This window comes from Ranitomeya variabilis, chromosome 5 (genome assembly GCF_051348905.1).
Source record: "Ranitomeya variabilis isolate aRanVar5 chromosome 5, aRanVar5.hap1, whole genome shotgun sequence".
Lineage (NCBI taxonomy): Eukaryota > Metazoa > Chordata > Amphibia > Anura > Dendrobatidae > Ranitomeya > Ranitomeya variabilis.
Genome location: NC_135236.1, coordinates 205,695,871 through 205,719,433, shown reverse-complemented (window position 1 = coordinate 205,719,433; position 23,563 = coordinate 205,695,871). Strand labels below are relative to the sequence as shown.

Genomic DNA, 23,563 nt, shown 5'->3' with positions numbered 1-23,563 from the left:
CGATCTGACGACCAAATAAAGTTCTGAACTTTAATCAACGACCAGCGATATCACAGCAGGATCCTGATCGCTGCTGCGTGTCAAACACAACGATATCGCTATCCAGGACGCTGCAACGTCACGGATCGCTAGCGATATCGTTTAGTGTGACGGTACCTTAAATAATCCTAATTTCGCTAATCTATCTGGGTATTGTAGTTCTCCCATCCCCTTTATTAATTTTGTTGCCCTCCTTTATACTCTCTCTAGAGTAAATAAAGCTTCAAAGGACAGGCTTAGCACAAGCCACTCTGTTTACAGATCCCAATGGTTTCCGTAGCCATCATCCTTTAACCTTTGTCCAGGGATCTGGAATTACAGATTTCAATTGTAGCTCTGGAAGTACGCTTAGGGCTGATTTCCACATACGAGGCACACGTCCGTATCTCGCATGTGGAAACCAAGCTCTGGCACCGGCACTCAGGAGCGGAGCGTGCAGCTCCATGTGTTCCTATGTGGCCGCACGCTCCGCTCTGGAGTGCCGGCTCCACAGCTTGATTTCCACATGCGAGATACGGACGTGTGACTCGCATGTGGAAATGAGCCCATAGGGTCATTGTCCTGCTTGAAGGTGAACCCACACCCCAATAGCAAGTTTTTTTTAAAGTATTTAACAGGTTTTCCTAAATGACTTCCCTGCTGAAGAAAAGCAATCCCATAGCATGATGCTGCTATCACCATGTTTAACCCCTTCATGACCTTGGGATTTTCCGTTTTTCAGTGTTCGTTTTTCACTCCCCTCCTTCCCAGAGCCATAACTTTTTTATTTTTCTGTCAATATGGCCATGTGAGGGCGTATTTTTTGCAGGACGAGTTGTACTTTTGAATGACATCATTGGTTTTACCATGATGTGTACTAGAAGATGGGGAAAAAAATCCAAGTGCGATGAAATTGCAAAAAAAGTGCAATCCCATGGGTGTTTTTTGTTTGGCTTTTTTGCTAGGTTCACTAAATGCTAAATCTAACTTGCGATTATGATTCCCCAGGCCAGTGCGAGTTCATAGACACCAAACATGTCAAGGTTATTTTTTATCTAAGTGGTGAAAAAAAATTCCAAACTTTGGTAAAAAAAAAAAAAATTGCACCATTTTCTGATACCCGTAGCGTCTCCATTTTCCATGATCTGGGGTCTGCTGAGGGCTTATTTTTTGCATGCTGAGCTGAGGTTTTTAGTGATACCATTTTGGTGCAGATATGTTCTTTTGATCGCCCGTTATTGCATTTTAATGCAGTGTCGCAGCGACCAAAAAAACGTAATTTTGGCATTTCGAATTTTTTTCTCGCTACGCCGTTTAGCTGTTCAAAACAGCTGACATGTCGCGGCTTTGATGTGGGCTCACCGCCGGAGCCCACATCAAAGCAGGGGATCTAACCTCGGACGTACTATCCCGTCCGAGGTCAGAAAGGGGTTAATGGTGAGGATGGTGTTTTCAGGGTGATGTGCAGAGTTAGTTTTCTGCCACACATAGCATTTTGCATTTAGCCCAAAAAGGTTCTACTTTGGTATAACCTGACCAGAGCACCTTCTTTCATATAATAACTGTGTCCCCCTAAATGAAATTTTACAAACCGCACACAGGACTTCTCATGGATTGGTTTCAAAAATGTATTTTTTCTTGTTACTCTTTCATAAAAGCCAGATTTGTGGAGTATACAATTAATAGTTGTCCTGTGGACAGATTTTTTCACTTGAGCTGTGGATCTCTGAGGCTCCTTCAGAGTGACCATATACATCTTAGCTTCTCTCTAATTAGTGCTGTCCTTGCTTGGGATATCAGTTTAGAAGGATGGCTGTGTCTTGGTAGGTCTACAGTCATGCCATACACCTTCCATTTTTGTATCATGCGTTGAATAGTGCGCCGTGAGATGTTCAGAGATTAGGCTATTTTTTTTATAGCCAAACCCTGTTTTACTTTTCTCTACAACTTTATCCCTGATCTGTCTGCTGTGTTCCTTGTTTTTCATGATCCCTAATGTTCTCAAACAAACCTCTCAGGCCTTCACATAAAATCTGAGTTATACACAGGTGGACTCAATTTACTAATTGTGTGACTAATTGGTCAGTGACAATTTTACTTAGGGGTATCAGTCAGACTACAGGGGGCTGAACACAAATGCATGTCACATTCAGATATTCAGGGCCGGCATTAGGGGCAGTCAGACCAGGCAGCTGCCATGGGCTCCCGCTCTCCCATGGGCCCCCAGCCAGTAGTGTGCCACTAAGGGGCCTGGGAGTAAAAGGGGCCTGGCACAGCCCTCCCTCCACATCACACATTCAACTTATCGGCATCATAGACACCGACATCAATGAAAGCAATGATGGCGGAGACAGAATCAGGTGACCCTCTCTCTCCCATCACTTCTCCTCTGTGCCATGCTGTGACAGCAGTGGAGTTGATGAGATGAGCTGCAGAAGCCAGAGCAGCTGGGTAACAGGGAGAGGTAAGTATTGTGTGTGTATGTGTGTGTGTGTAATACTGCTGGACTGAGGGGCTGCATTATAGTGTGTATGTATATGCATTATACAGTGTGTATGGCTGAATCATACTGTGTGTGTAGGTATGCATGCATTATATTGTGTCTTTGTGTGTGGGTGACTGCATTACACTGTGTCGGGGGCTGCATTATACTGTGTGTATGTGTATGCATTATACTGTGTGTGTAATACTGTGGGGCTGCATTATACTGTGTGTGTAGGTAGGTATACATGCATTATACTGTGTCTGTGGAACTTCATTATACTGTGTGTGTTAGGAGGCTGCATTATACTGTTTGTGTGTGGGGGGTTGCATTATACTGTGTGTGTTGGGGATGCATTATACTCTGTGAGAGGGGCTACATTATACTCTGAGGGGACCTGCATTATATTCTGAAGGGGGCTGCATTATACTCTATGGGGTGGCTGCATTGCACTCTGTGGGGTGGCCACATTGTACTCTATGGGGGCTGCATTATACTCTATGAGGGAGACTGCATTATACTTTATGAGTTATGCCACATTATACTCTATGAAGACAGCAGGGGGGAACAGGGAGAGGTAAGTATTGTGTGTATGTGTGTGTGCAATACTGCTGGACTGTGGGGCTGCATTATAGTGTATATGTATATGCATTATACAGTGTGTGGCTGAATTATACTGTGTGTATGTATGCATTATACTGTGTGTTTAATAGTGTGGAGCTGCATTATACTGTGTGTAGGTATGCATGCATTATACTGTGTCTTTGTGTGTGGGTGACTGCATTATACTGTGTCGGGGCTGCATTATACTGTGTGTATGTGTATACATTATACTGTGTGTGTAATACTGTGGGGCTGCATTATACTGTGTGTAGGTAGGTATACATGCATTATACTGTGTCTGTGGAACTTTATTATACTGTTTATGTTAGGAGGCTGCATTATACTGTATGTGAGGGGGCTGCATTATACTGTTTGTGTGTGGGGGGTTGCATTATACTCATTATACTGTGTGTGTTGGGGATGCATTATACTCTGTGAGAGGGGCTACATTATACTCTGAGGGGAGCTGCATTATACTCTGAGGGAGGCTGCATTATACTATATGGGGTGGCTGCATTGCACTCTGTGGGGTGGCCACATTGTACTCTATGGGGGCTGCATTATACTCTATGTGGGAGGCTGCATTATACTTTATGAGTTATGCCGCATTATACTCTATGAAGACAGAGCGAAGGGAACACGGAGAGGTAAGTATTGTGTGTATGTGTGTGTGTAATACTGCTGGACTGTGGGGCTGCATTATAGTGTGTATGTATATGCATTTTACAGTGTATGTAGCTGTATTATGCTATGTGTGTTTGTGTGTTTATATTTGCATTATACTGTGTGTGTAATAGTGTGGGGCTGCATTATACTGTGTGTATGCATTATTATGTGTGTGGGGGCTACATTATACTTTTTGTGTGTGGGGCTGTGTCAGGACTCTGAACATTTTTTACCTTTTGTGCATTACTGCCCTTTTCCAAGATGGCATCTTTGGTCTCATGTGCACTGAGTCTTCCTGCTATAAAACTCCACCCCAGCCTTCAGTCTGTGCTAGAGTATTCTGCCTTGCATCCAGCTCCTGACCTCTGATTACTCCCTGGCTATACACCTGCTTCTGTGAACCTGTGTGGTGATCCTGCTACTCTGCTCTGAGTTCCTGCTGCATACACAAGTTTCCAGTAATCCTCCTTTATCTGCTGCTCGTGTTTACTTCCATCTGCATTTGCTGGACATGACATGCTGCTTTGCAATAACCTGAGACTATTAACCAGGCCTCCCTGGTTGAGCTAAGATATGATTTGAACTGCCTAATAAGCATATCTATCTGTGTCTGGACTAAGACAAGGATTTATTCGTGTCTAGTATCCTCAAGAATAACTGTGCTTCATAGACTTTCTGCTTGATTGCATTTTCCTCTGAAGTTTCCTATAGACTGCTAAGCTGCGTTTATTATTTGCACCAAGTGTTGTGGACTTGAGTTTCTCTCTGCACCTGTTTGAATCACCGTGTGATTATATAGACTTTACCACTTATAAAACTGTGTCCTGTAGTTGTCTTGTTCCACACAAAGAGTCTCCTGAGTTATCCCCTATAATTATTACAGGCTGTGTTATACTGTGTGTTGGGGGCTGCATTATACTTTTTGCGTGTGTGGCGCTGCATTATAATGTGTGTGTTGGGGCTGCATTATACTCTATGAGAGGGGCTGCATTATACTCTGAGGGGAGCTGCATTATACTCTCAGAGAGGCTGCATTATACTCTATGGGGTGGCCGCATTGTACTCTGTGGGATGGCCACATTGCAATTTGTGGGGTGTCCGCATTGCACTCTATGGGGTGGCCGCATTGCACTCTATGGGGTGGCCACATTGTACTCTATGGGGGCTGCATTATACTTTATGAGGGAGGCTGCATTATACTTTATGAGTTAGGCTGCATTATACTCTATGAAACCAGAGCAGTGGGGGAACAGGGAGAGGTAAGTATTGTGTGTATATGTATGTAATACTGCTGTACTGTGGGGCTGCATTATAATGTGTATGTATATGCTTTTTTGCAGTGTATATACCTGCATTATACTATCTGTGTTTGTGTGTTTATATATGTATTATACTGTGTGCGTAATAGTGTGGGGCTGCATTATACTGTGTGTGTGTACGTATGCATTATGAAAATGATGTGTAGTTCCAGCTCCTTAAAATAATCTTTTATTGAATCATATTAAAAATACACATGGTAACATGCTCTCCCTCAACCAATGCCATGACACGGACAGAGGCAATGCGTTTCGATCAGAACAATCTTTGTCAAAGCCATGTGTATTTTAAATATGATTCAATAAAGAATATTATTTTTAAGGAGCTGGAACTAAACATCATTTTCAAGGACTCTACGTTTATCTGCACGGAGTTCCGAGCACCTGCGGTGGTTGCTGGTGAGCTGGCTTAAGCCCCTTTCTGTTACATGTATGCATTATAATTTGTGTGAAATACTGTGGGGCTGCATTATACTGTACGTGTGTGAGTTTGTAGGACAAGCTATATTACTCATTATTTACACACTATGTTACTATGTTGCTTTACCTCTTGTTGCTGCTTTCTTCAAAGGCCTCATTAGTTATCTTATTATGTCGTCAAAGTCCAATCACATGGCTGGCTGGCTGAATAAAATTTTGTGCTGATTTCTTAGTGCCACTGCCATGCCGAATACTAGCAATTTATAGGGATTACAGTGGTTAGATCACTGGCACTGCCAATTGCCGATTGCTGGCATATCATAGTAATATGCTAACAGTGTCTTACTGAGACAACCTATTTAAAATGTATTTTTATCACTTCACACCTAAAGTAAAATGAAAGTTCAGATATCCAAGCTGTCTATCTGGAGATATCCCAGAAATGTCAGTGTTCTTGTCATGTGTTACTTACCAATCACCATGTTGATCTCATTTCTGATCATCTCTTCAGTTTTTGGATGTTGAGCGATGAGGATAAACATGAAGTACAAAGAGACAGACATGGTGTCAGGAGCAGCTATCAGCATCTCCAAGATACTTTGGTTCACGTTCTCAGCAGTGAGATCTCCTTGGTTCTTGGATGAAAGAAAATATTAATTAAAATTACATTTGTTATTTGGACTGTTCTTTTTTTCAATAAATGCTCATTTTTATCTTTTAACCCTTCATCTTTCTAATTTAATACTATAGGAGGGCAGCATTTTTTAAATATTTGCTGCATTGATGGGGCAGGTGACGTCCCCCTCGGCCATGCACCCTTATTCCTTATCCACCCATCTTTCCCAAACAGATTTGTATTAAAGCTAAGCTGGATACTATTTCTTTCTCAGTTCACTTGAAGTCTGCATCTTGAACTCTGTTGCTAAGGAGGACTTATACATTTCTAATAAAAAAATGTTAACTACGTATCTCACGTTTTCTGCATTTGTAGCAACAGTGGAATTTTTGTATTCATTAACCGTTTCCCTACATGGCTATTTTCCATTATTGTATTTTTTTTTCTCTTTTTCTTCTGAAAGCCGTCATTTTTTATATTTTTCTGTCGACATAGCCATATGAGGGCTTGTTTTTTGTGGAATGAGTACTTTTAAGTGACACCATTCATTTTCTCATGTCATGTACTGGAAAGTGAGAAAAAAAATTCAAAGTGTGGAAAATTGCAAAAAAGTGCAATTCTAGCATTGTTTTTATTTACCATGTGCACCATTTGGTAAAAGTGACTAGTGTTTTTTTTTGTTTGTTTTTTCATTTAAGCAGCGAAAAAAAATTTAAATGTGTAAAATAAAATAAAATATATATATATATATATATATATATATATATATGTATCTATATATATATATATATATATATATATATATATATATATATATATATATATATCAGTACAAAAAGCAGGCAGCACCCAACTGATTTTTACACTGCCATTATCATTACAAACGAATGTTTGATTTGGGGGCCTTGCACCTATGATTTATCTATACGGTACTGTTCCAAGTTTTTTTGCTATATATATACATTTTTTGATATATGTACCGGTATATTTTTTCCTTGTGTTGCCATTTTCCAAGACCCATAACACCTTCAATTTTTAGCCTACGTGGCTGTGAGCAGGCTTATTTTCTACACCCCAAGCTGATGTTTTTATGGATACCATTTTGTGGAAGAAATTATGTTTTTTTTTGCATTGTTGTGGCAGCCGAAAAATCATAATATATAATTTACCGATCAGGTTAATTCATTTTATATTTTGATAGACTGGACTTTTATGGATGTAACAATACCACATATGTGTATTTTTTAATTTATTTTTAATGGGGTAAAAGTGTGGTGATTTGAAATTTTTATATAATTTTTATATTTTAAAATACATTTTTAAGCATTACCCCGGCTTCTATGGCAACTCAGTGGCGCTATGCGATCACGTCACTGGGGCGCTGATGAGCACATGGAATGTTGCACCCCCTACTAGCACACTATAAATGCCACTATCTGAGATTGACAGCATCATTTAACAGGTTAAGGGTATGTGCACACGTTGTAGATTTGCCTGTGGAATTTTCTGTGCAGATTCTTCCCTCTTTTGCCAGAAAACACAGGTGCGGATTTGCTGCGTTTTTTGATGCGTTTTTTTAATGCAGATTTGTATGCGTTTTTGAAAGCTAAATAAAGATCTATTATTGAAAAAAAAAAGAATTGTGATGTCATTTCTGGTCCAACCTCCTCTTTAACATTTGTCCAACCCACACTCCATTACATAGATAGACAGATACTGTAGATAAACAGATAGATAGATATAAGGAATGAGATAGATAGATAGATAGATAGATAGATAGATAGATAGATAGATAGAAGGAATGAGATAGATAGACAGATAGATAGATAGATAGATAGATAGATAGATAGATAGATAGATATGGGATAGATAGATATGAGATAAATAGATAGATAGATAGATAGATAGATAGATAGATATGGGATATATAGATAGATAGATAGATAGTTAGATAGAAGGAATGAGATAGATAGATATCTATAGATACATCTATAGATAGATATAGATAGATGGATATATCTATCTATAGATCTGTCTATTCATCTATAGATGTATCTATCTATCGATCTATCTATCTGTAGATATATCAATATCAATCGATAGATAGATAGAGCTATAGATAGATAGATCTATAGATAGAGAAAAATCTGCGTTAGGCCGGTGTCACACTTTACGAGAAACTCGCACGAGTCTCGCACCTCAATACCCAGCACTGCCGCCGACACTCGGACCGGAGCGTTCAGCTGCATAGAAATACATACAGCCACACACTCCGGTCCCAGTGTCAGCGGCAGTGTTGGGTATTGAGGTGCGAGACTCGTGCAAGTTTCTCGCAAGTGTGACCCCGGCCTTAAACGCAATATCTGTTTAAATAAATAAAAAAAATGGAAAAAAATTACGTGGGCTCCCGCACAATTTTCAAGTCATTCAAGACTTACAACGTGTGTCCTTTACTCATTTACCGGCAACCGTCACCACCACCATACACCTTAGGACCCCTGGGGACCCCGCTTCACCTGTGGGAAGTGTACCATCAGTGCTGCAATAACACCCCCCAGAGGACCCCTTTAACGCAACGTTGGTCCCATTATTGACCGAACACCACAGGTGGCGTCACGACAGACTTATAAACACTTTTCCCTTAAAAGACCGTTCCTTTTTACAGTGAGTCCCAGGGCCACGGACCGGGTCGCAGCCACTGTGACATCCCCTTTAATAGCCGACCGGACCCGGTACCGAGTACTCTGCCCTAGTGGGCGACTCACAAGTAACCTACATTAGCTAATTGGTGCCGAAAATCTGTACTCAAAGTGGCAACGTAGCCCCGGAGGCACTGCCTGTAGGCGAGTACATCCTGCCTCCTGGACGCACCGTCCGGCAGTGCCTGGAAAGCAACGAGGCTGTACAATCTGAACTATGGATTGCAGTGTGCTCCAGGTATACAGTATTTGTGTGCATGAGATGTTTCAGATATCAGATCCTTCTTAGCATTCAGCTCTTAGATTTGTAAGCAAGGTATCATCTACTTCTCTGCACACTTACTTATACAGGTCTTTACTTACACACCTGTGCGAAAATGAGCTCTGTTGCAAAATCGATAGTCTCATCCAGCTTGTCTGAAGTGGAAAGCTCCCGTCGCTTTTGCTCAATGAGAATTTCAACAGCCTCTTTCAAATCATTGCTGAAATACCAAGAGAAGACACTTACTCACAATCTGCTAAATTTTGGGGGGTTCATACACAATTACACTCACAGTGGGGAAAGCATTGATTAGTCAGAGGGAACTCACGCTGATTTCTCATACTTCTTGTAGAGCCAGGAAATTTTAAAGAATATGTCTGGTTTCAGCAGAAGAGCCTGCCACGCGTCAAAATATTTCTGAATCTTCACAACAATGTCATTCTCTGGAAACAACAATGATAAAATGATGAGAGCATGACACAACACCCGACGCTTAGGTCTACAGAAAGCAAACCTTGTATCCCACAATTATGCATGTAACCCAGATGTACATGAAATCTAGAACTATTCATAGATTAAGGAACATTTGTCACCAAAACACTGTATGATTTTACACCTATGCCTTTAAATATAATAGGAATGTATTGGTCTATGGCTTGGTCTATGATTTAAATGTATTAATACTGTGATTTTCCTTAATTTCATCATAGTTTCATAGTTTTTAAAGTTAAAGGTAGACTTAAGTACATGGAGTTCAACCTATGGCCTAACATGTTGATCCAAGAAGAAGGCAAAAACCCCATGGGGCAAACACTAATAGCTCCATATTAGGGGAAATATTCCTTAACAACTCCACAGACGATAATCAGACCAGTTCCCTGGATCAACACCCCATCACAGAATATAGTACCCTTAGCCTGTAATATTAGATTTTTCAAGAAAGGCATCCATACAATCCTTGTACTTTTCTAGTAAATCATGTGACAGGGAGTTCTATAATCTCACTGCTCTTAGGGTACTGTCACACAGTGGCGCTTTTGTCGCTACGACGGTACGATCCGTGACGTTCCAGCGATATCCATACGATATCGCTGTGTCTGACACGCAGCAGCGATCAGGGACCCTGCTGAGAATCGTACGTCGTAGCAGATCGTTTGAAACTTTATTTCGTCGCTGGATCTCCCGCTGTCATCGCTGGATCGTTGTGTGTGACAGCGATCCAGCGATGCGTTCGCTTGTAACCAGGGTAAACATCGGGTTACTAAGTGCAGGGCCGCGCTTAGTAACCCGATGTTTACCCTGGTTACCAGCGTAAAAGTAAAAAAAACCAAACCGCACATACTCACATTCCAGTGTCCTTCAGGTCCCTTGCCGTCTGCTTCCCGCTCTGACTGACTGCCGGCCGGAAAGTAAGAGCAGAGCGCAGCGGTGACGTCACCTCTGTGATCTGCTTTCACTTTACGGCGGCACTCAGTCAGAGCGGGAAGCAGACTGCAAGGGACCTGAAGGACACCGGAATGTGAGTATGTACGTTTTTTTTTTTTTTTTTCTTTTACGCTGGTAACCAGGTGTGATATATGTGATGCAGTAACCCCTGTAACAGGTAGGGGGCGCTGCATGCTCTCCCCAGGATGTGCACGGAGTTGTATTGAGGCCGTGAGAATTGACCTGCAGTGATGTCAGGATCACGTGACCAGCCCATGTGATCCATTGCTGTGGGTGTGGTTACAGGTACATAACGTGACCAGAGTGTGGGTCACATGTTCCTGTGTGGTTCCAGTGTTTGGACCTGAAGGGTCCAAGTGCAAAATCCCTGAGGGAGTTCCTGAGGGCTCGGTGTGTTCCTGTGTTGGAAGCCTGGGAGGAGGCTTCCTGGAAAGCACCTGCTGGAGTGGGAGGTCCTAGGAGGAGGACCGGATCCCGGAGCAGTGCACAGTGGAACTGGGGAAGCTACAGTCCTTCCGTGGGTCTGGACTGACTAATGTGTGCTGGCCAGGCAAGTCGGTGATCCCTGTTAGGCAGTTTACCCGGAGAAGTGCACTGACAAGGAGCCAGCAGGTGGAGCCGGAGCTCCCGTCAGGTATCGTACAGGCCGGTAGTGCTTGTGAAGTTCTATGAACTGTGTGGTCTCCCTTGGGAACTGGTTAAGGGAGGACCAGCGTGTTTAGAGACGACAACCCGGAGTCACATGTGCTGTCTGTGACTTGGGACGTTGGTGTAGTGTACGGCGTACGGACACCCTGGTAACTGGGCGAAGTGAGAGGCCCAGCACGTTAGTGTCCGTGAGGCAAAGCCGTACACTGAAGTGGTTGAAGCTGCAAGTAAATATCACCAGTTGGTGCCTGTTGTGTTTCATGTTATGAACTGTGCGTAACCCGGTTTATGAGGCTTAATAAACCGCATGGACTGCTTTGTTTTACAAACCCGTGCCCGTGTGCTTGAATATCGCGGCCATGTGAGTGTCCCCCAACACTCTCAGTAAGAGAAACCTTACAATTGGTGGAGAATTTTGGCAACGATCCAGCTGGCACACGTGGAGTTAATTGCTGTGGCGGAGCCACGAAGGTGACAAGCGTCTAGCTGTAACTCGGCGGGGTTACGAAAGTGACAAGCGTCTGCTGTGACTCGGCGGGGTCACGAAGGTGACAAGCGGCAGCGGTGGAGCCGTGCAGAGCCGCGGTTGCAGCGAGAGGTTCCACAGCAGGCGGAGCTGTAGTGGCTTATGGTTGGCAGCACCTGGAGGTGCCGGTTGTGTGTGACTGCAGCAGGAGCTGTGGCGGTACCAGCAGGAGCTGGTGAAGTGACATAGAGAAAAAAAAATAAAAATTTTCTCTTTTTGTGCAGGCTCTTAAAGGGCCAGTACAACCCCAGAGACAAAGGGGTGTACTGTGTGAACTGGGGCCTGAGTGCCGTGGGGAAGTTCACGGGGTGTATCCCAAGGAGGGGAGTATCCCTAATAGTGAGCGGTGGCCCAAAGGGGGATGGTTGCCCAAAAGGGGGCGGAGAACCAAAAAGGGGCGGTAACCCAAATAGGGGTAATGGCCCAAAAAGGGGTGGAATCCCGAAGGGGGGCTGAATCTCGAACCGGGGTGGTATCAAAAAGCGGAGCACTTGCCCAGAAAAGGGGCGGAGCCAAAAAAGGGGCGGCAATCAGTGAGGTGTCACGACTGTGTCCTTTTTGGCTGGATGGAAAGTGTGTGCAAGGGTTGATAGACCCGGGGAGAGAAGCGTCTGTGCTGAGAACCCGTCCAGGAGATTCTGTGTCACCTTGCGACACTGAATATCTCCAGGTAACCACTATCTACATTGTCGCAGCGGAGGTTTCCACATACCATGAGGTGGCTGTAGACCCGATCTTGCCGTATCCTATGGTAATAGGACAAGATTTGGTAGCACTGTGGGAAAAGGCTGAAGTGTTTGTGGATATAATGTGGATGTCAGTTAGTAATGTTGAGAAGGCAGGCCTGACCAGAGGGAAAGGTGCGACTGTCCAACTAACTGACCTGACGTCACCTGAAGTGTGCCACAATACGACTGATAGTGGTCTGCTGGATAAAACACGTGGAGCTGACACCCAGACAGAGAGTGACTTGCAGGGTCATCAGACTGTGGGGTGTGACACAGATTCTGGGGGTGACTGTGACAAGTCATGGCCAGTAACAAGCGCATATGCCCTGGTGACAGGTGGAGGACGGGGTCCAGGACCTGTGGTAACGGGTGGAGGACGGGGTCCAGGACCTGTGGTAACGGGTGGAGGACGAAGTCCAGGACCTGTGGTGACGGGTGGAGGACGGGGTCCAGGACCTGTGGTGACGGGTGGAGGACGGGGTCCAGGACCTATGGTGACGGGTGGAGGACGGGGTCCAGGACCTGTGCTGACGGGTGGAGGATGGGGTCCAGGACCTGTGGTGACGATTGGTGGCGACTCCCATTCAGACGGTGACGCCAGTGGAAAAGAGTGTAATAAGGTTGACTCAGGCAATTCTTCCTCCCGTCGCCGGAGACGTAAAAGAGCCAAAGGGGCTGAACTCGTTGCTCCGTGTGAGGAATTGACGGAAGATGCTGAGGACCTGGGGTGTATGAAGTACTCTGAAGTCCCAGGGAAAAGGGACGAACCTAATGACGTCACCGCTGAGACCCAAGAGAGGGCCGACCCTGACAGTGCAGAGTCGGAGGGTGCGGAAGTGGAGGAGGCCACCAAGGTGATGGTGCCGGAAGTGAATACCTCCTCAAGTGATGGATGTTTCACCAGTCCGGAGGATGGGAGAAGCGAGATGGAATTGGTTATAGAGACGGTGAACGACCATGTCGAACGAGAAAGGGTCCTGAGACAAGCGGCTGAGCGCAGAGTGGATGAGCTAGAGAAGGAAGTCTCTGAGCTCAGAGGCCACCTGTTCAGATGGCAAAGTGTGTATCAGACCCTAAAGGAAGACATTGTAGTGCTTAGAGAAGCACTAAAAGGCCCTCTACAAGGAAAAGAGGTGGTGGTCGCAGACTTCTCGTGCCAGTACCAGAGTGGTAATGAGAGTAAAGCTGAAGAGGAGTTGGCGCTAAAAGCAGAACAAGATGGTCACCCGGTTGTGACAGGTGTCTTGATGGAAAGGTCCATGGCAAGGCAGGAGCCATCTGTTCTTGAAGGAAGTGAGACTCCGCTCTTCAAGTGCGTGATAGATGTACCCGTAGAGGCGCAAGATGCATGTACCCGCGAGGGTGTGCATGAGGCCTTTAAAAAGGCAGTGGAAGCGTGTAGTGTGCACTGGGCACTGGAGACGAAACAGTTGGTGGTACTGTCTACTAAGGAAGTCACAGTGAAGAGGGTGGCTGTCCTGAGGGACATGCACCTACGGTGCCTCCGCACGAAGCAGAGGGTCCTGTTGGGGAATGGTGAGGCCACTCGTTGTTTGGAGCAAGCCAGGAAAGCTCAAAGTCGTCTGGGCTTGGTAGAGGACACAGTCCAAGTGCCCAGAGCTCTGGTAGCGAAGCTCATTGGCCGATTTGGAAAAACGATGCAGGAGATGGTGGATGTGTCAGGTGTGAAGAGACTGAGGATTCCGGCTGAAGACGAGGCCCAGGTGGGTGAAGATGGAATGGTGTCATTCCTGGTTGTCGGGTCCAAGGAGAGTCTAGCGAATATCCGGATGCTCCTGAGGCCTACTTGAGAGAAATAGAGCAGCTAAGACTGTACAGATGGCAGGTCAATAAACAGCTGCAGAACATAAGGTGGCGGCCGCCTTCTTCCCAAGGAAAAGGAAACAAAAAGGACATGTACAGTAGTAGACGTAGTGATGGAGGGTCAGACTCTGATCAGTTGCTAGTCTCGACTGTAAGTGGGACTAATGTCCGTCCGTACCAACCGTGGGTGGCGACCCTGGAGAGAGAGGTCGAGTAAAGAGACAAACTTGACTAAAGGTTTGGTGACACGGACAGACTGTAACTTAAGGGCCAAAGCTCAAGGCCTACATGTTGACCGCTGGGGGCGGGGTAAACTCAACAACTGGATGGGTCTGTGTGATGCTCAAAACCGACTGAGACGGTTCTCTCGACAGGTAGGGCAAGGCAACGTGCATGACATATCCTGTGTTCCCACGTGTATGACAGGTGTTCAACCCTACAGGTGTGAACAGAGGGGGGGGATATGTGATATATGTGATGCAGTAACCCCTGTAACAGGTAGGGGGCGCTGCATGGTCTCCCCGGGATGTGCACGGAGTTGTATTGAGGCCGTGAGAATTGACCTGCAGTGATGTCAGGATCACGTGACCAGCCCATGTGATCCATTGCTGTGGGTGTGGTTACAGGTACATAACGTGACCAGAGTGTGGTCACATGTTCCTGTGTGGTTCCAGTGTTTGGACCTGAAGGGTCCAAGTGCAAAATCCCTGAGGGAGTTCCTGAGGGCTCGGTGTGTTCCTGTGTTGGAAGCCTGGGAGGAGGCTTCCTGGAAAGCACCTGCTGGAGTGGGAGGTCCTAGGAGGAGGACCGGATCCCGGAGCAGTGCACAGTGGAACTGGGGAAGCTACAGTCCTTCCGTGGGTCTGGACTGACTAATGTGTGCCGGCCAGGCAAGTCGGTGATCCCTGTTAGGCAGTTTACCCGGAGAAGTGCACTGACAAGGAGCCAGCAGGTGGAGCCGGAGCTCCCGTCAGGTATCGTACAGGCCGGTAGTGCTTGTGAAGTTCTATGAACTGTGTGGTCTCCCTTGGGAACTGGTTAAGGGAGGACCAGCGTGTTTAGAGACGACAACCCGGAGTCACATGTGCTGTCTGTGACTTGGGACGTTGGTGTAGTGTACGGCGTACGGACACCCTGGTAACTGGGCGAAGTGAGAGGCCCAGCACGTTAGTGTCCGTGAGGCAAAGCCGTACACTGAAGTGTTTGAAGCTGCAAGTAAATATCACCAGTTGGTGCCTGTTGTGTTTCATGTTATGAACTGTGCGTAACCCGGTTTATGAGGCTTAATAAACCGCATGGACTGCTTTGTTTTACAAACCCGTGCCCGTGTGCTTGAATATCGCGGCCAAGTGAGTGTCCCCCAACACTCTCAGTAAGAGAAACCTTACACAGGGTAAACATCGGGTTACTAAGCGCGGCCCTGCGCTTAGTAACCCAATGTTTACCCTGGTTACCCGGGACCTCAGCATCGTTGGTCGCTGGAGAGCGGTCTGTGTGACAGCTCTCCAGCGACCACACAACGACTTTCCAACGATCACGGCCAGGTCGTATCGCTGGTCGTGATCGTTGGAAAGTTGCAGAGTGTGACAGTACCCTTACAGTAAAAAATCTACATTTGTGATTATGATAAAGTCTTCTTTCCTCTAGACAAAGAGAATGCCCCCTTGTTCCCATTGCAGACTTTGACATAAAAAGATCATTAGGAAGATCTGTGTACTGTCCCCTCATATATTTGTACATTATAATGAGATCGCCCCTAAGCTTTCATTTTTCTAAACTGAAAAACCCAAGTTTAATAACCTATCTTGATATTGCAGTCCACCCATTTCCTTAATAACCTTGGTTGCTGTTCTCTGCACCCGCTATAGTTCAGCTATGTCCTTCTTATAAACGGGAACGCAAATACACAGCATTCTAAGTGTGGTCACACAAGTGACTTATATAGGGCAAAACTATGAGCGTCTGAGACTCTTTTAACCCCTTAACCCCCAAGGGTGGTTTGCATGTTAATAACTGGGCCAATTTTTACAATTCTGACCACTGTCCCTTTATGACATTATAACTCTGGAACGCTTGCATGCATCCCGGTGATTCTGACACAGTTTTCTCGTGACATATTGTACTTCATGGTAGTGGTAAAATTTTCTTGATATTACTTGAGTTTATTTGTGAATAAAATGGAAATTTGGCAAAAATTATGAAAATTTTGCAATTTTCCAACTTTGAATTTTCATGCCCTTAAATCACAGAAATATGTCACACAAAATACTTAATAAGTAACATTTCCCACATGTATACTTTACATCAGCACAATTTTGGAACCAAAATTTTATTTTGTTAGGGAGTTATCAGGGTTAAAAGTTGACCAGAAATTTCTCATTTATACAACACCATTTTTTTTTAGGGACCACATCACATTTGAAGTCACTTTGAGAGGTCTATGTGATAGAAAATACCCAAGTGTGACACCATTCTAAAAACTGCACCTCTCAAGGTGCTCAAAACCACATTCAAGAAGTTTATTAACCCTTCAGGTATGTCACAGGAATTTTTGGAATGTTTTTTTAAAAAAAGAACATTTAACTTTTTTTCGCAAAAAATGTAATTCAGATCTAGTGTTGAGCGATACCTTCCGATATTTGAAAGTATCGGTATGGTATCGGATTGGATCGGCCGATATCCAAAAAATATCGGATATCGCCGATACCGATACCCGATACTATCCCGATACTCTCCTTCAGGCCCTGGGATCCATATTCATGTAAAAAATAAAGAATAAAAATAAAAAATATGGATATACTCACCCTCGGACGAGCCCTGGCTGTCACCGCTGCAAGCTTCTGCCTCCGTTCCTAAGAATGCAGAGTGAAGGACCTTCGATGACGTCGCGGTCACGTGAGCGGTCACGCAACCAATCACAAGCCGCGACGTCATCGCAGGTCCTACACTCACTGCATACTTAGGAACGGAGGCTGCCGGTTGCACCGCTCAGGTCCAGGGTCCGTCGGAGGGGTGAGTATATCCATATTTTTTATTTTTATTCTTTATTTTTTGCATGAATATGGATCCCAGGGCCTGAAGGAGAGTCTCCTCTCCTCCAGACCCTGGGAACCATACGCACCGCACACGCCTGGGAACTTATAGGAACTTCCGATTCCGATTTCCGATATCACAAAAATATCGGAACTCGGTATCGGAATTCCGATACAGCGAATATCGGCCGATACCCGATATTTGCAGTATCGGAATGCTCAACACTATTCAGATCCAATTTGTTTCATTTTATCAAGGGTAACAGGAGAAATTGGACCCCAAAAGTTGTTGTACAATTTGTCCTGAGTATGCCAATACACCATATGTGGGGGTAAGCCACTGTTTGGGCGCATGGCAGAGCTCGGAAGGGAAGGAGCGCCATTTGACTTTTCAATGCAAAATTGGCTGGAATTGAGATAGGACACCATGTCTCGTTTGGAGAGCCCCTGATGTGCCTAAACAGTGGAAACCCCCCAAAAGTGACACCATTTTGGAAAGTAGACCCCCTAAGGAACTTATCTAAATGTGTTGTGAGCACATTGAACCCCCAAGTGCTTCACAGAAGTTTATAATGTAGAGCTGTAAAAATAAAAAATCTTATTTTTTTTCACAAAATTGATTTTTCGCCCCCAATTTTTGTTATTTTTCCCAAAGGTATCTGGAGAAATTGGACCCCAAAAGTTGTTGTGCAATTTGTCCTGAGTACGCTGATACCCCATATGTGGGAGAAAACTACTGTTTGGGCGCATGGCAGAGCTCGGAAGGGAAGAAGTGGCGTTTTGGAATGCAGACGTTGATGGAATGGTCTACGGGCTTCACGTTGCGTTTGCAGAGCCCCTGATGTACCTAAACAGCAGAAACCCCCCACAAGTGACCCCATATTGGAAACTAGACCCCCCAAGGAACTTATCTAGATGTGTTATGAGAACTTTGAATCCCCAAGTGTTTCACTACAGTTTATAACGCAGAGCCGTGAAAATAAAAAAATCCTTTTTTTTCCACAAAAATGATATTTTAGCCCCCAGTTTTGTATTTTTCCAAGGATAACAGGAGAAATTGGACACCAAAGGTTGTTGTCCAATTTGTCCTGAGTACGCTGATACCCCATATGTTGGGGTAAACTACTGTTTGGGTGCACGGCAGAGCTCGGAAGGGAAGGAGCACCGTTTTACTTTTTCAACGCAGAATTGGATGGAATTGAGATCGGACGTCATGTTGCATTTGCAGAGCCCCTGGCGTGCCTAAACAGTGGAAACCTCCTGATTCTAACTCCAACCCTAACCCCAACACATACCTATCCATATCCCTAACCTCAACACATCCCTAACCCTAATCCCAACCCTAACCACACCCCAAACACACCCCTAACCCTAATCCCAACCCTAACCATACCCCTAACCCTGACACACCCCTAACCCAACCGTAAACGTAATCCAAACCCTAACCCCAACTCTAGCCCCAACCCTAATTTTAGCCCTAACCCTAACTTTAGCCCCAACTCTAACCGTAACCCCAATGGGAAAATGGAAATAAATACATTTTTTTATTTTATTATTTTTCCATAACTAAGGCGGTGATAAAGGGGGTTTGATTTACTATTTATAGTGGGTTTTTATAGCGGGTTTTTATGTTTGGCAGCTGTCATACACTAAAAGACGCTTTTTATTGCAAAAAATATTTTTTGCATTACTACATTCTGAGAGCTATAATTTTTCCATATTTTGGTCCACAGAGTCATGTGAGGTATTATTTTCTGCGGGACGAGTTGGCGTTTTTATTGGTACCATTTTCGGGCGCATGACTTTTTTGATCACTTTTTATTCCGGTTTTGGTTAGGCAGAATTAACAAAAAACAGCAATTTGTGAACTACTTTGGGGGTTTATACCGTTCTGCATTTGGTAAAATTGCTAAAGCAGTTTTATTCTTTGTGTCAGTACAATTACAGCGATACCTCATTTATATCATTTTTTTTATGTTTTGGCACTTTTATACAATAAAAACTATTTTATAGAAAAAATAATTATTTTTGCATCCCTTTATTTTGAGTGCTATAAAATTTTTTGCTGATGACGCTGTGTGGTGGCTCTTTTTTTGCGGGATAAGATGTCGATTTCGGCGGTACCATGTTTATTTATATCCGTCTTTTTGATCGCGTGTTATTCCACTTTTTGTTCGGCGGTATGATGATTAAGCATTGTTTTTTGCCTCGTTAACTAGTGGGACAGTTTCATAGGTTGGGTCGTTACGGACGTGGCGATACTATATATGTGTACTTTTATTGTTTTTTTTATTTACATAAAGAAATGTATTTATTGGAACAATATACTGTATATCAGGGGTGTCAAACTGCATTTAATCACCTGCACAGAATGATTCCAGCACCTTGTGCAATGAGAAGGAAATCTTGAAAACACGCACGGTTTGAGGCCCTCGAGGAACGCAGTTTGACACCCCTGCCGTATATACTCGAGTATAAGCCGACCCGAGTATAAGCTGACCCCCCTAATTTTGCAACAAAAAACTGGGAAAACTTATTGACTCGAGTATAAGCCTAGAGTGGGAAATGCAGCAGCTACCGGTAAATGTCAAAAATAAAAATAGATACCAATAAAAGTAAAATTAATTGAGACATCAGTAGGTTAAGTGTTTTTGAATATCCATATTGAATCAGGAGCCCCATATAATGCTCCATACCCATACAGTTCATTATGGCCCCATAAGATGCTCCATATACAAATATGCCCCATATAATGTTCCATGCAGTTCTTTATGGCCCCATAAGATGCCCCATATAATGCTCCATGCAGTTCTTTAAGGCCCCATAGATGCCCCATATAATGCTCCATGCAGTTCATTATGGCACCATAGATGCCCCATATAATGCTCCATGCAGTTATGGCCCCATAGATGCCCCATATAATGCTCCATGCAGTTATGGCCCCAAAGATGCTCCATATAATGCTCCATGCAGTTATGGCCCCAAAGATGCTCCATATAATGCTCCATGCAGTTATGGCCCCAAAGATGCTCCATATAATGCTCCATGCAGTTATGGCCCCATAGGTGCCCCATATAATGCTCCATGCAGTTATGGCCCCATATAATGCTCCATATAATGCTCCATGCAGTTATGGCCCCAAAGATGCTCCATATAATGCTCCATGCAGTTATGGCCCCATAGGTGCCCCATATAATGCTCCATGCAGTTATGGCCCCATATAATGCTCCATGAAGTTATGGCCCTATAGATGCCCCATATAATGCTCCATACAGTTATGGCCCCATAGATGCTCCATGAAGTTATGGCCCCATAGATGCCCCATATAATGCTCCATGCAGTTCTTTATGGCCCCATAGATGCTCCATATAACAATGTGCCACATGTAATGCTGCTGCTGCACTAAAAAAAATAAAAAAAATGACATACCTCTCGCCGCTGCCCGCTGCTCCTCAGCGTCCCGTCTCTCCACACTGACTGTTCAGGCAGAGGGTGGCGCGCACACTAATACGTCATCGTGCCCTCTGACCTGCACAGTCACAGCAAGAGGACGGGAAGACGGAGCTTCAGTGGAACGAGGGAAGGTAAATATACTCACCTACTCCCGGCGCTCCCGACGCGGTCCCGACTCCCTGCATGTCCCACGGTGTACGGTGCGGCAGCTTCTTCCTGTAGTGAGTGGTCACATGGTACCGCTCATTACAGTAATGAATATGCGGCTCCACCCCTGTGGGAGTGGAGTCCATATTCATTACTTTAATGAGTGGTACCACATGACCGCTGAAGAGGGGAAGAACTTGAAGCTGCCACGCCGAACACTGTGAGACATGCAAGGACTGCGTCAGGAGCGCCGGGAGTAGGTGAGTATTTGACAGGCATCGCTCCCCCTCACCCACCGACCCTCCTGCCTTCCTTGACTCGAGTATAAGCTGAGAGAGGCACTTTCAGCCCATTTTTTTGGGCTGAAAATCTCGGCTTATACTCGAGTATATACGTTATATATTTTTTTTTATTTAGGATTTTTTTTTTTACACATGTACATTTTTTTTATTACTTTTGTACTTTGTCCCAGGGGGGGATATCATGGTATAGTGTCAGATAGCTGATCTGACACTTTTCACAGCACTGTGTCAGATTAGCGATTTGACAGGCAGTGCTGCAGGCTTGCCGGCGCCTGTTCTCAGCAGGCGCTTGCAAGCCACCTCCCTGCAGGACCCAGAAGGCCCCCCACGGCCATCTTGGATCCGAGGCCTGCAGGGAGGAAGACGGAGGAGATGCTCGGAACAAAGCGATTACATCGCGTTGTTCTGAGGGTCTCAGGGAAGCACGCAGGGAGCCCCCTCACTGTGCGATGCTTCCCTATGCCGCCGGGGGTTAATGTGCCGGGAGCGGTCCGTGCCGGATGTCAGCCTTAATAATCAGCTGACACCCGGCCGCGATCGACCGCGCTCCCCCTGTGAGCGCGGCCGATCGCCTATGACGTACTATCCCGTTCCTGGGAATTAAGTCCCAGGTCACCTCGACGGGATATGTCTAATGGCAGAAAGGGGTTAATGCATCCTATTATTTTATTTGACTTGGCAGCAGCTGCCTGACACTGATCAAAGTGGAGTTTTCTGTCCTCCCATACGCCAAAGTCTTTATCAGTGAGTTTTATCCAGTGTTTTACCACTTAGTATATCATAATACAATTTATTTAATCTTCCCAAATACATAACCTCACGTTTATCTACATTAAATTTCAAGTTCTCTGCCCAAATAAAAAATCCTCTTCTCCACCTGCAGATGGTTTGAAAAAAAACAAACAAACCAAAAGCTGCATTTTATTCTCCTTCCCGGGTCCAGCGCTGAATCTCCACTGATGCTCCTGGGGTTCATTATTGGCTGCAGAGCTGATGTCTTGCTGATAGGCTCTGCAGAGATCAACTGAGCTCAGCGGCACTGCACAAGTCGATGGCACAAATAGCTTAGAGCAGCTAAACTCACTCATTGACTGCAGCGCTGCAGAAAAAAACAGACACCGGGAGCAGCAGCAGAGACTTAGTGCTGGACCTGGGGAAGCTCAGTTGAGAACAGTTTATTATTTTAAAAAGCAAACTGCAGCCTAAAGCTACTGTCACACTAGCGTCGTTTGGCCTCCATCGCAATGCGTCGTTTTGGAGAAAAAAGGCATCCTGCAAAAGTGCTTGCAGGATGCGTTTTTTCTCCATTGACTTGCATTAGCGATGCATTGCGACGGATTGCCACACGTCGCATCCGTCGTGCGACGGATGCGTCGTGTTTTGGCGGACCGTCGGCACAAAAAACGCTACATGTAACGTTTTTTTGTGCGACGTGTCCACCATTTCCGACCGTACATGCGCGGCCAGAACTCCGCCCCCTCCTCCCCGGACCTTACAATGGGGCAGTGGATGCGTTGAAAAACTGCATCCGCTGCCCCCGTTGTGCGGTGCTTTCAACGCTAGCGTTTTTGCGTCGGCACGTCGCATTGCACGATGCTAGTGTGAAAGTAGCCTAACAAAGAAACCGGAAAGATCCTTTAAGGTTTCAGAAGCTTCCTATCTGTATTTCATATGACCTTTAACCCCTTAACGACCAGAGGTATTTTTGTTTTTGCATTTTCATTTTCTGCTCCTCTTTTTCTCAGAGCCATAACTTTTTTATTTATTGGACAAAATGGCCATTTGAGGGCTTGTTTTTTGCGGGACAAGTTGTACTTTTGAACGACACCATTGGTTTTAGCATATCATGTACTGGAGAATGGGAAAAAAATCCAAGTGTGGTGAAATGCCACAGTTGTATGGTTTTTTTTACCATGTTCACTAAATGCTAAAACTGACCTGCCATTATGATTCTCCAGGTCATTACGAATTCATAGACACCAAATATGTCTAGGTTCTTTTTTAGTTAAGTGGTGAAAAAAATTCCAAAATTTGCTAAAAACAAATAATTGTGCCATTTTCCGATACCCGTAGCGTCTCCATTTTTCGTCATCTCAGGTTAGGTGATGGCTTATATTTTTTGGCGCCGAGCTGACGCTTTTAATGATACCGTTTCGTGCAGATACAATCTTTAGATTGCGTGTTATTGCATTTTAATGCAATGTTGCGGCGACCAAAAAGACGTAATTCTGGAGTTTTGACTTTTTTTCTCATTATGTCATTTAACGATCGAGTTAATTCTTTTTGTATATTGATAGATTGGGCGATTGTGAACATAGCGATACCAAATATGTGTATGGTTGATTTTTTTTTTTAATTGTTTCATTTTGATTGGG

At 44.7% G+C, this 23,563-nt stretch overlaps 1 protein-coding gene across 2 annotated transcripts in view; it reads right to left on the bottom strand.

Moving 5' to 3' along the window:
- Window positions 1–23,563, bottom strand: part of CYP19A1 (cytochrome P450 family 19 subfamily A member 1) — an 81,714-nt gene that overhangs the window by 15,919 nt on the left and 42,232 nt on the right. For both annotated transcript variants that reach the window (XM_077260951.1, XM_077260952.1), the window contains 3 exons: window positions 9,411–9,525; window positions 9,188–9,302; window positions 5,978–6,140 (listed from right to left, as the gene is read on the bottom strand). In XM_077260951.1, coding sequence (XP_077117066.1) covers window positions 5,978–6,140; window positions 9,188–9,302; window positions 9,411–9,525 — 393 coding nt within the window. The remainder of the gene's footprint in view (window positions 1–5,977; window positions 6,141–9,187; window positions 9,303–9,410; window positions 9,526–23,563) is intronic.